This window comes from Lemur catta, chromosome 1 (assembly GCF_020740605.2).
Source record: "Lemur catta isolate mLemCat1 chromosome 1, mLemCat1.pri, whole genome shotgun sequence".
Lineage (NCBI taxonomy): Eukaryota > Metazoa > Chordata > Mammalia > Primates > Lemuridae > Lemur > Lemur catta.
Window position 1 is genome coordinate 114,378,917 of NC_059128.1, and position 12,667 is coordinate 114,391,583.

Here is a 12,667-nt window from a genome sequence, read left to right on the forward strand (position 1 = left end):
GTCTGCCCTACCCCGCCCCGGTTCGTGCAGAGCCGCTTTCCAGGGGCTCCAATCCGTCGGCTCTTCCTTCAAAATGCACCTGCAATCTGCCCACTTCACACTACATACATGTCACCTCTGCCCTGGTCCCCGGCTTTGCCTACACCCACCCCAGTCTGTCCTCCCCACGGCAGGCACCAGAGGGCGCCCATGAGCACTTGAGTCAGGGCCCATCCCTCCTCTGCCCACAGCCCTCCATGGCTCCCACCTCCCTCAGGGTCAAAGCCCAAGTCCTCCCTGCAGCCCACCAGGCCCTGCATGACCTGCCCCGTCCCCTCCCTGCCCTCTGCCCTCCCATTCTCCCTCTCTCCCCCTCCTCACTCTGCTCCTGGCACACGCCAGGCACTGTCCTACCCCAGGGCCTTTGCACGGGCTCCTCCCTGCCCCCAGCTCCCCCCAGCACCGGCTCAGAAATGAAGACACTTCCAACGACAGGAGCAGGACTTCGCAGTGCTCGTGAGCCTTTAATTCATTATGAACCTAGAGGCAGGGAAATTAGGCAAAAAGTACAGCGCATCCTTAATCTTGGGTGGGGGAAAAAATTGGGGTAGGTGGGTGGTTTTGTTTTGTTTTTGCACATAGTAAGACACAGATAAATCTTTGTGGGGACAACGTGCAGCTCCCGTTTGCCGACGGCGGAACCCACACCGGGGAGGGGTGCGGCCCAGAGAGACCCCCAAGGGGCCCCTGGACTGCAGAGGCACCTGCCGCTTCCTGACAATATAAATAGTTTCCAAACTACATATGAATACAGTGGCGCCGTGCAGGCAGGGCTGGGCGTGCAGAGGGAACCCCCACATCTCGGCTATACCCCCTCGTTCCCGGCCCTGCCCTCTCCGGCGACCTGCCCTCCCCCACCAAGGGAAAGAAAGGCTCCAATTTCATTAAATACTTCTCTCTGGCCTGGTAACCTTTACACAATCTTAAAAAAAAACCTTTTTTTTTTAAATACAAGCAAATGATTCCCTCGGCCCCTCCGCTGGCAGGAGCCAGCTAAGAGGCAGCGGCTCTGCAGAGGGCGCGGAGTCTGGGGAAGGCGCTTCCCACGCCGGGGCTGCAAAGGTGGCGTTTCCTGTCTCATCAACTCAACCCACAGCCCTGCGAGCTGACGGCAGCGCCTCTCCCACTCTCCCTCCCAGACACGGGATGGTGACAAGGACGACCACCAAGCCCCTTGGGTTCCCGGAAGCCCTCCCTACAGAGCAGGGGACATGCGGGCCGCCAAAGCCCGAGGACACCAGAGGACACCAGGCCTGGTCCGTTGGGGAAACAGACAGCCCTGGGCCACACTGAAGGCCTGACTCGGCCGGTGTCCCCTGACCGGTTGAGCCAGGAAGATGCTCCCTCACCCTCAGCCTGGCCTGGAAGGACGTCCCCGAGCAACTGCGTCGGAGCAGCCCTGAGAAGAGGGTGTTTATTTTGCAAAGGGGCACTGGTGAGACCGCGAGGGAGTCACCTCGAGCTGCGAGATGTTCCGGCTACAACGCACTTCCTTCCCTGCCTGCTGGATAGACAAATAATATCTTAAAACAACAACAAACAGAAAGAAATGACGAGATGCTTTGACCTCTCTCAGCAAATCCTGGTTCTAAGAAAAAGACCGTGTTTGTTTCATCTTGTTTTTAAAGCCACAAATCTAGAAAACAACTTTGGGGATTTTTTTCTTTTTCTTTGTTTTCCTTTTTTTCTTGCTTTTTTTTTTTAAACAATATGTATTTATAGAAAGAACCTCACAAAGGTGTTCTATGTACAGAAGTCACAATCTCAAAGGCTGCTCAGTAGGCAATGCGGTAGCACCTTTTCGAGAAGAGAGCTTACATGGTTTAAAATTCTGAGTAGTTGGGTGGGGTGCGCACCCCGGCCGGCCCCCCAGCCTGCCTGGCCCTGCTCCCTGAGTCCGGGGGCCGCGTGCCGGTGTCCTGCTCGCTCCTGTTGCCCCAAGGGGCACCCGTGGCGCGGAGGTGGCCTCTTGGGCCGGGGAGGTGAAGACAGGAATTCACGGCCAGCGAATGCCCGGGGCACGCCTGGCCGGCCTGGCGGGGCTGAGGGTCGCCCGAGCGGCTGGCTGTCCTAGAAGGGGGCTCCGGGCCGGCCCTGCGCCTGCAGGAGGCTCTCCACGAAGGCCAGGTAGTCCGGGTTCCGCCCCGTGTCCTCGGCGGCGAGCGGGGTGCCCACGCGCGGGCGCTTGGCGGCCTTCGCTTCCTCTCCCGAGAAGGTGTGCTCCTGCGGGGCGCCCGTGCTCAGCGACTGCGGGGCAGCAGAGAGCGCCTGGTCAGCGCGACGGGGCCTCTGCCGGGCCAGGCCGCTGCCCTCAGCAAGTGACCTCCAAGACCAAGCCAGCTGGACACAGACCACCCACCGCCGGCGACAGCTGTGCAGGGGCCTCCCGTCTCCACGTGCGCCCCAACCCTGCAAGCGAGGGGCCCCGCTCCTGCCCCAGCCTCTGCCCCCCAGGAGGCCGACAGCCCATCTGCCGGGCTGCCCTCCCTATTCCCTCAGGGAACCCTCCAGCACGTTCGTCTCGGCCACGGTCACTGCTCCCCAAAACCTCGCCTTGGATTGAAAAGGAAAGAGATCAAACCCCGGGCAGCTCGGGAGAGACCGCCACCGCCACCTCTCGGCTGCCAGGACTCGTCACTCAAGCTTTTTTTCAAACTGCAAAGTTGGGTGCTGGGATTCCGTTCTGGGCCCCTGCTTCCACAGAGCACGGGGACTTCCCTGTCTGCTCAGGGGAAGAGCTGGGCCCTCCACGGCCTCCCCACAAGACAGCCTTGCCCGGCATCACGGCACCTGAGCCGCGGCAGAGGGAGCCTCCTGGCTGGAGCGGGTGGCCCAGCCCAGCCCTGAGGCGCCACCCATGCAGAGGCAGCTGACGCCATTTGAAGATGTGATCTGCACCCTACCAGGTCCCAGGCCAGCTCCCTGAGAAGTGACCACCTCGGGCTGCTGGGAGCCGGGTTGTGATATGCACAGACACTCACCAGCCTTGACCGGACCCTCTTGGGAAGCTCCTCCTCCAGGGTGAAGATGTCGCCACGCTTCACTGTCAGCTGGGACCCGTCCTCAAACTCCACCTGCAGAGGAGACGGGACTAGGTTATCAGGTCCCTGCTGAGGTCCTGGCACCGCCAGGCAGGGTGCGGCTCTCCAGAGAGGCCCACGTGCTGGGAGGCCACGTGGCTGCCGGGCAGAGGCTCACACCCACCCGCGCCTGCGTGCGGCCCACAGGGAGCAGGCAGAGGGCCCCTGGCAGGCAGGGACGCAGGGAGAGCTGGGGCGGGCGGGTCCCCACAGGCTCCAGGCGGAGACAGCACCCTCACCCCCACCACCCAAGGGCTGACAGACGCTGCCTCAGAGCGAGGGGGCACAGCTGGGTGGGCCTACAGGGCTGGCAGGAGTGGCGCCTTAACAAGGCCCAGGAGATGGGCAAGGTCAGGCCAAGGGGACGCAGAGGCCCGAGCTCAGCAGGCTGACAAGAAGGCAGAGGACAGGGTGGCAACGCCTAACTGCAGAGGTGCAACCCCTGGACGACCGGGGCTCCCCGCCTCTTCCTCGACAGGAACGGCGCTGGCTCGGGCGGCAGCGCTGCCCTCGGGGGTTCCCCTGGCAACACAATACTGTCTCCTGAAGGGGCGCCCGTTTCATAAAAGCGACAGGCATGTGTTTCCTCGCCCAGGAAGGCCACTGTGGTCACTCCCTGGCCCCAACGACTGTTCTACTCTGGGGACAAGGTTCCGACTGCAGAGGACTCATGTTTCACATTTAAAAACTCAAACAAGCCCGTGGTCCCAGCTACAGGAGACTGAGGCGGGAGGATGGCTCTAGCCCAAGAGCTGGAGGCTTCAGTGAGCTGTGATCACACACTGCACTCCAGCCTGGGTGACAGAGCAAGACCCTGTCTCTAACAACAAACTTAAAAAACCTCAAACACACACTAGGAATGTCCATGGGGGTGGGTGCCATTTACAAAACTCAGAGGCACAGAGTTTCCCCGGGGCCAGATGTCCGAGGGAGGCCCAGCCCACCCTCTCCAAGGGAGCGCAGACCCTGCCGCACGGTGGCCCTTGGCTCGAGCCTGCTGGTCACCGTGACTCCTCCAAGGACAAGTGAGGACAGAGAGAGACAAGAGGTGGACGCCGGAAAAGGAGCAGCTGCCGTGGGTACCATTGGCCTCTTGGCCCGTGCAGGCAGCGGGAGGCCTGGTCTCTGCGTCCCCAGCTTGGACACCTGGACGGCTGGCTGCCCCCTTTAGATGTGTCCTGGGGGGCCATGTGGAAGAGCCCGCCGACATGCCAGCCCCTGCCCATCCTTTCCGTCTTGTTTGTAACATGGAACTCAAAGGGGAACCCCGCCCCTGTGCCCTACAGTGGGGACAATCGGGCGCCAAGTCCCGACATCTGAAGCTCAGCTCCCATCCCAGAGGCGCCGGGACCTCAGCGCTCAGAGCTCCCGGCACACGGGTCCCGGTCTCCACCCTGTGCGGCCTCGCTGCACGCTGGGATTCAATTACGACAGAAGCTCAGGCTCCCTGGGAGGAAAAAGCGAGTTCCATGAAACTGGCCCAGGTTTCTAGGTCGGACAGACTGGGGAGATCTGCCCCAGATTCTCGGGGGGGAAGACACAGCTCGCCCAGGGGTGCAGCTCACCAGCCCGCCAGAGCCAGTGGCCTCTCGGGGTCAGGTAACTTGGGGACCGCGGGCTGATGGGGGAGTTGGGTCGGTTTCCTCTCTGGAGGGCTCCCCATAAGCTGCCCTCAACTGTAAGTCTCCACGGGCCAGGTCGTTAAGGCAGCATTTGTTTTCTCTTTCTGCACTTTCGAGAAAAGTGCAGGTTCCTCTGCAGCTGTGAGAAATCACACAGAGGCCGTGGACCCCCGGCCAGGTCCCCTCAGTGGTGAGATCGCAGCATGATTCAAAGCCATCTTGGCCAGTCACGTTTGAGAGGGAATGTGCTCTGAATGTTCCAGAAGGTTGGGCTCCTGAAGCCCCAGCGAGGGAGGGTCTGGTCCAGGGGGCCTTTGGGGACCAGCAGGTGGGAGACCTCGTGTCACCTGGACCAGCCCTGTGCGGCCCGCAGGGCTCTGCTATCTGGGCCAGGCAGCTGCCAGGCACCTCCTCGGCCACGATGCAGGGGGCGTCTCCAGGACTGTGCGACCCAGAGGTCCCACAGCCACCTCAAGGGCAGGTGGGCAGGCACTGCACAGCGGTGACTACATTTCTCTTTTCCACAACCGTGACCTGTGTTCTTTCTTAACCACCTGCTGCTGTCCCAAGCTCTGCCCCCAGGCACTCTGGAGATGTTATGTGACCTCGCTTCTGAGCTGGGTGACACTGCCCGTGAGCTCTGCCTCCTCGGGGGTCAGCTCTCTCCCAGTCGCTGGCCTGGCGTCTGGTGACCTGACAATTATCCTAATGACATGAGTGGGGGCAGCTCCCTGCTTGCCAGCGGGGGCAGGACCTGCTTCCTCGGGTTCCTTTCTGGGACGTGTAGCCGAAACCCACTGTGAGCTTCCCTGTCGCGTGCCGTGTTCAGCTCCGCTGTGAATTTATTAGCGTGTTTTCTTCATGTCTTTTATTGTCTTCACAGGTTTCTTGAGGGAGGGAGACAGACCGACACGCGCTCGGCCTGATTTCTCCAACCACCGTCCTCCACCCCTTCTGAGCTCCTGCTCCACCTCGTCCTCAGAGTTGGGTCCCGATCTGCTCTTCGAAAGCGGAGGCTCCCGGGGGGAGCCACGGTCTCCTCGGTCACACCCCGCCGGGCCACTGTGCACCATCTGCGACAGATCGCTTCTCGCCGGGCAGGGGCTGTCCACGGGCAAAAGGGCAAATGCGGGAGGGTCGCCGGTCACCTTGGACCCCACGCTCGGTCTGCGATGGTTCTGCCTTCCCACGGCGCAGCAGGAAAAGGGGTGCGTGCCCAGATCCCACAGCGGTGCAGCTCCTGTCGGGGGGATGTCATCTGACACTGACAGTCAGGGGACAGACATCTCTCCACACCTAGCAGGACTTGCCAGTGGCTCACTGGACCACCCCCCCCACATACACGGAGGCTCGGGGGACGGCGTGGCAGGCTGCTCCAGCCCCTGGCACCTCCTGTGCCCACCATGGGGAAGTGCAGCTCCAGCCCCGAGGCAAGGCTGTCCAGAGTGCATGTCCCACGACACCACCAAAAACTGGGAAGACGTCCCTCCAAAGGAAACATCAGGCAAGAAGAGGTCCTTTTTAGCTGAGAACACACCAGGCCCGTGCTTAGAATTAGGCGGGCAAAACAAGGCCTCGTGGGCATGGCCGCGACCTCAGCCCGCAGCACAGGCGGCGTGGGGGGCTGACCTCCCTGGCCCTGCGCTGGGAAAACGGGGCGGGTGGGGCTCTGTGGGGGCGGCGAGGGTGCCCCTTACCTGGCAGATGTGGCTGGTCACGGAGGAGATGAACTTGGCCTTGTAGATGTTGCCGTCTGTCCACCGGAGCTCCACCGACTCGCCCTCGGGAGGCGGTCCCAGCCGGACACAGTCCCTACTCTGCAGACACAGCAGGCGGAAGGTGAGGTGCGGCCCACACTTCCCCGATCTCAGACCCTCCCCGTGAATCCCAAGGCGAGCGGGGAGCCCCGCGGTCGGGTGGGGGTCAGACGCCAACCAGTGGTGACGGCGACGCTCCAGGCTTGTGTTGGACTGACAGCGCTTCCAGCCTTGTCCCCGCGGGACCTGGGCGGCATTTCCCCCAGGCGGGGCCTAGGTGACCCCACTAGGGACGGAGGGAGGGGGCCGCGTCCGGGCTTCTCCGCTGCAGCCCCGCCCCTTCCCGCCGGCCCCGCCCCAGGCCCCGCCCCGCGCACCGTGATGCTCTCTGGGTACAAGTTGTCGCTGTAGGACCCGTCGTCAAAGTTCACTTCGTAGAAGGTCTGCGTGGTGGTGCCGATGACGCGGCAGCGGTAGTAGAGCCCGTTGCGGTTCTTGGTGATGACCACCTGGCCCAGGGACACGGCGCGCAGGAGCTGCACCTGGCGGCGGGAGGGGCGGTCAGCGCGGGCCGGGTGGGGCAGGGGCAGGGAGGGCTGGGGGAGGCGCGGGGTGCGCGGCGGCACTCACGGCGTGGCCCCCCGCCTTGTGCTTGAGGCAGGTGATGGAGACCACATAGGGCCAGTCGTCGGGCTCCATGAGCACGCCGGCCGCGTGCGCGCAGGTGACGTGGAAGGATGTGGAGCAGTGCTCGTAGGAGCACTGGATGCAGGCGCCCGACACCTTCTTCATCCGCTTCCGGCAGTACACGCACTTCTGCGGGGACAGGGGCAGCGTGGGGCAGGGGCTACGCCGGCCCCCAGGACTGTCCACCATGGGGACGTACGCAGCCCAGCCTCATGGGGACCCTTGGGCACGGCCCCGCCGCTCTGCCTGGGAGGGGCCACCACCCAGAACCTGAAGCCAGCCAGGGCCCAAGCCCACCAAGCCTCCTGCCCTCGCCCGGCCCCGGTGTTGCCATCCGCTGGAACTGGCACTGCAGGCCGCTCCCGGTGTTGCTCAGCCACAAAGAGGCTGCGCCAAAGCACGGTGCCCCCAGAAACACGGGTGTGATCCAGAGCCCAGGACTGCCCAGAGCAGGAAGATCCACCAAGGTGGAAACAGATTCCCCACTGCCAGTGGCTGGGGAGGGTGTGGGGAGTGGCTGCTGAGGGGGACGGGGTTGCTTTCTGGGGTGACAGAATGTTCTGGAACTAGAGAGGTGATGACTGCACAACTCAGCGAATGTACCAGAAACCACTGAGAAAGGTTACAGGGAAGAGTTTTATCTCCGTCTTTGGTGAGAGGCCGGGCAAAGCAGCCGCCTTCGTAAAGAGGGGACACTTGCATGGGACCTTTCACCCCGAGGCACGGGCCACAGGCCACACCTGCCCTGTGTCAGCATCAGGCTCCATCTTCGCACCTGTCGCTCTGAGCATTTAATAACTGGGGCCCTTATCGCTCTATGAACCGCGTTCAAAACCCAGATGCGTGGAGGGCCAGCAGCGGTGCAGCTGCAAGCGCGATCGATGGCAGCAAGATCTCATTATTAAATTGTCAATACCCAATTCTCCGCCGGCAGGGACAAGCGCTGATACACAACATGATCCACATGGCGCTAACCCTCCAGGCCTGGCCTCCACCCGCCAGAGCAAGCTGGAGCACGGAGGTGACAGCAGCCTTGGTCCCTGGAGGGCCCCAGGGCAGAGGCCCTGATGTGAGCCCGGCGAGTGGCTGAGCTGCCTTGAGCACGTCACCCACAGGCACCCGGGAGAAACCCTGGCACACAGCACAGTTCACCTCCACCCGGTGGCAGCTCGTTATTCCAAGTTCCTCATCATGAAGAGTGTGCACCAGGCCCCTTCAGAGCCATCTGCTGAGAGCCGTGCATGGGGCTGCAGAGTGGGCCCAGGACCAAAGTCACCCAAAGCCACCACCTCCTAAAAGCAAAGTCCCCTACATGCCACACTCGTGGCCATAGGAGGTCAGGACAGGCATCCAGCACACTGGGCTCCCTCAGGCGAGTCACTGCCCTTCCCTGGACGCCTGGTCCGAAGAGCCTCACCGCTGCCCGGGCTGCTCAGCGTGCATGCTGTGGTCAGTGGCTGCTGGGCCTGCAAGGGGCCCAGGACTGGAGGAAGCAGATGGCCCCCGCTGGGCGCGACTGCTGTGCGCCACCCACGACACCGCGTCCTCGGCCTGCGCTGCTGCGGCTGAGGTGAGGCTGGTGAATGCTCCCCCAGCACTGCGACGGCAGAGCGAGCTCCTCCCTCCTGCCCCGCGCCCCCAAACCTCAAAGCAGGCTGACCCCTCCCATCCTGGGCCCCTCCCAGACCTCCTGCTCCTCCAGGAAGCCTCTGGAGCCTCCACCAGCTGCCAGGAGCCGTCTGGCCTGGTGAGGGACAGGCTGATGGACGGATGACGGCGACCGGAGGGGGGTGGGCGGCCGGGCAGGCAGAGGTTAACTGCTGCGGCCTTGCCGGCCCCATTAAGCAGTACAAGCCGCCTCGTGTAAAAGGATTTTTAATTCATCGCTACAAGCGCGGGTAATGAAGAGGCCGCGTGCTGCAAATGTCAGATGATCCATAAAGCGTCTGGGAGGGAGGATTTATCGTGGCGCGCGCTCTGCACCATCACCGCACCTGAGTGATGAAGCCCTTTACGCCGCGCTGTGGGCTGAGTCACTGGCGCCGGGAGGAGCTGCCCGCGGGCTGCTGGTCCCCTAATCGCCGCACCGGCTGGGCTGGCATGAGCTGCTGCGCCCCATGGACAGGGCTCTCCCCTCCAGGGGGGCTCCCTCGGCTGCCTGCTCAACCTTTCCCAGGCGGCCCCGCACCTGTGGGCTCTGAGCACGGTGTCCCAGCCTGCCAGGCGCATGGGCACCTGCGTCAGCACATGGGACCCCGGGATCCATGATGGGCATTGGTCCTGTCCTTGCAGGACTCCCGCAGGCCCCCACTCCGGGAGCCCGACCTGTGTGCTGCCTGTGCCCAGCCTCCAGCCTTTAGTGTCAACACCCAGAACTGTCCCAGGTGGCCAGGAAAATAAACAGGGCAGAGAAAGCTGCCAGGCAGGGAGCTGTGTGTGCCCCAGAGCCCGGGAGACAATGCGGAGGCTCGAGGGGATGGGGGAACCCCACACCTGGCCCTCAGTGGGGACACGTCCCAGCAAGGCCTGTGCCCCCTGCCTGCACTGGGGTCTCCTCAGCTCTTGGTGGGACCAGGTCCCAAGGCCCAGCAGGAAGCTGAGTTACAGGGCCAGCCCGGTGCGGTTTTCACACAGTTGTGGGAAGGCCCCAAGTCCTCGGGCTCAGGGTGCCAGGGGGGCACAGCAGAGACAGTACCTAGCGCTGGAGCCTGGGCATGGGTGGCTGCCCCTGCAGGCCCAGGCTCCTCATGTCCTGCCCCCCTGCCCCCCCGCCACCACTGCTCCGCTCACACTTGGTGGGCTGCGCTGAGAGGCCCAGCGATGACAAGCTGCCTGCCAGCATGCAGAGGTGGCCCAGCTAATGCTACTGTGGCCCTGCACAGTGAGGGCTGCTAGCCCTACAATTCAGAGGGGAAGGTGGAGGCACAGAGAGGTCAAGGAATCTAGGCCGGGCACGGTGGCTCACGCCTGTAATCCTAGCACGCTGGGAGGCTGAGGCGGGCGGATCGCTCGAGGTCAGGAGTTTGAGACCAGCCTGGGCAAGAGCGAGACCCCCATCTCTACTAAAAATAGAAAGAAATTAGCTGGACAACTAAAAATATGTAGAAAAAATTAGCCAGGCATGGTGGCACATGCCTGTAGTCCCAGCTACTCGGGAGGCTGAGGCAGGAGGATCGCTTGAGCCCAGGAGTTTGAGGTTGCTGTGAGCTAGGCTGATGCCACAGCACTCTAGCCCGGGCAACAGAGTGAGATTCTGTCTCCGAGAGAAAAAAAAAAAAAAAGAATCTGTCTGGAGTCACACAGCCCGCCGGCCAGGGACTGAAGGAGTGAGCTGGGACTTGCAGGCAGCACTTTGCTCCCAGTGTGAGCTCTGACCACTCCCCACCGTCCTGCAGCTCCCAGGGGCGGCCATCATCACTGAGAGCAGCAGGAACCTCGCAAGCCCCCCCAAAGTCCCCCTATGCCCAAGGGTGGCCACGCTCCTAAAATGAGGCACCTCAGTGTACACCGAGAGGCAACAGTGACGGAGCTCCTTCACTCAAAGGCAAAACCAAGTGACCTGATGACGGGCAAAGGGCCCGAGTAGACTGTCTCCGCGGGAGACGCACGGATGGCAGCAGGAGGTGCAAAGAACTCTGCGTCACTAACGCCAGAACTACCCTACGACCCCGCAACCGCACTCGGGGTATGCAGCCACAGGAAACGAAACCAGAATCTCTAAAATGTCTGTGTTCCCACGTTCACCACAGACAGGGTGCGGACGACCCTGGCACCCGCTGGCGGAGGGACGGATGGACATGCCAGTCCACCGTATGATGGAGTATCACTCGGCCACGACAAAGGAGGCCTGCCTTGTTCAGCTGAGCCTTGGATGCATGTGGGTGAACCTCAAGGACACCACGCTCAGTGAAAGGCGCTGTCACGGGACACAATCCCCGTGACTCCACTCACAGGACGTCCATCGAACAGGCAATGCCCAGAAGCTGAGCAGACGGTGGGTGCAGGCACTGCAGGGCAGCAGGAGGGGGTTGCTGCTCTAGAGACACAGCGTTTCCGCTGTACGAGGTGAGTAGGTTCTCGGGGCCGAGGTCCACCACGCTGCTACCACAAGTGTAAAAACAAATAAGCCGGAGAGGTTGGCCACGTAATAAGACGAGAGGGCGCTCAGCGTGTGTGGTGTTTCCACCTCCGACAGCACAGGGGACTCAACTCTGCAGCGACGGTCCCTGAGCAGACACACACCGACCAGGAAGCTGCACCTGGTGGGGACCTGCTTGTCACTGGTGCCCTCGGTGCCTTTTGACTTTTGTACCTCAAGCTGGAGGAAACGATTCAAAAAAAAATATCAAGACCATTAAATATTAAATGTCCGATTTCAAATCAAAAGTAGAGTTTATTATATCTCAAACAAGAAGCAGTACAATTAATCAAAGTACACGCCTAAACTGTCAACACAGTTTTGCCATCTTAACGGTAGCTCGTTTATGCCAGCAGCGAAGAAGCCTGGAGAGCGAGTGGCGATGACATGCAAGCATTTTCCACAGCTTGTAGAGAATGCAGTACTTTTCCTTGCAAGAAGTGGTCCAAAGCCTGGAAGAAATGGTAGTCAGTTGGTGCAAGGTCTGGTGAATACGGTGGATGACAGAGAGTTTCCAAGTCCAGCTTCTGTAGTTTGAGCAATATTTTTGCGACATGTGGCCGAGCATTGTTTTGTAAGAGGATTGGCCCGTCTCTGTTGACCAATCTCAGCTGCTTAATTGCAAGCATCCTCATTATTTCATCGTTTCATTGGTTGCAGTAGACACCTGCTGTAATCAACTGACCAGGTTTCATGAAGCTGTAGTGGGTAATGCCAGCGCTGGACCACCACACAGCCACCATTAGCTGTTTCTGATGAATATTTGGTCTGTGTTTCGGCACTTCATCTTTATTCAACCATTGTGCTGAACACTTGTGACTGTCAGAAAGAATCCATTTCTCACCACACATAACAACACGGTGTAGAAATGGTTTGCCTTTATATCATAACAGCAAAGAAAGGCAAGCTTCGAGACGATTTCTCTTCTGATATTTAATTCACGTGGAACTCACCTATCCAGCTTCTTTACCTTGCCCATTTGTTTCAAATGGCCCAATATTATAGGAATAGAAACGTCAAACCTTGCTGCTACTTCACGCATAGGTTGAGAAGGATTCGCTTCCACTACAGCTTTCAGCTCATCATTATCCACCTTGGTCTCAGGTCGCCCACGTGGCTCATTTTCAAGTTTAAAATGACCACAATGGAACTTCTCAAACCATCGACGTACTGTGCATTCATTAGCCATATCCTTCCCCAACACTTTGTTGGTGTTTCGAGCTGTCTGCACTGCATTGGTTCCACAATGGAACCCATTTTCCAAAATAGCACAAATTTTTGACTTGTCCATGGCTTCCCAAAAAAATGGCTCTAAAAAAAATTTGAAAGATAATCACAAGCCAG

The 12,667-nt window shown here is 60.6% G+C and overlaps 1 protein-coding gene across 3 annotated transcripts in view; it reads right to left on the minus strand.

The window, feature by feature from the left end:
• Window positions 1-476: 476 nt before the first annotated feature.
• KDM4B (lysine demethylase 4B) overlaps window positions 477-12,667 on the minus strand; it is a 131,674-nt gene continuing 119,483 nt past the window's right edge. For 2 of the 3 annotated variants that reach the window (XM_045549185.1, XM_045549176.1), the window contains 5 exons: window positions 7,129-7,314; window positions 6,876-7,040; window positions 6,439-6,558; window positions 3,021-3,113; window positions 477-2,286 (listed from right to left, as the gene is read on the minus strand). In XM_045549185.1, the coding sequence (XP_045405141.1) occupies window positions 2,110-2,286; window positions 3,021-3,113; window positions 6,439-6,558; window positions 6,876-7,040; window positions 7,129-7,314 (741 nt within the window). In that variant the 3' untranslated portion in view covers window positions 477-2,109. Of the gene's footprint in view, window positions 2,287-3,020; window positions 3,114-4,684; window positions 5,982-6,438; window positions 6,559-6,875; window positions 7,041-7,128; window positions 7,315-12,667 lie in introns of those variants that run through there. The other variant, XR_006734636.1, reaches the window with a different exon arrangement.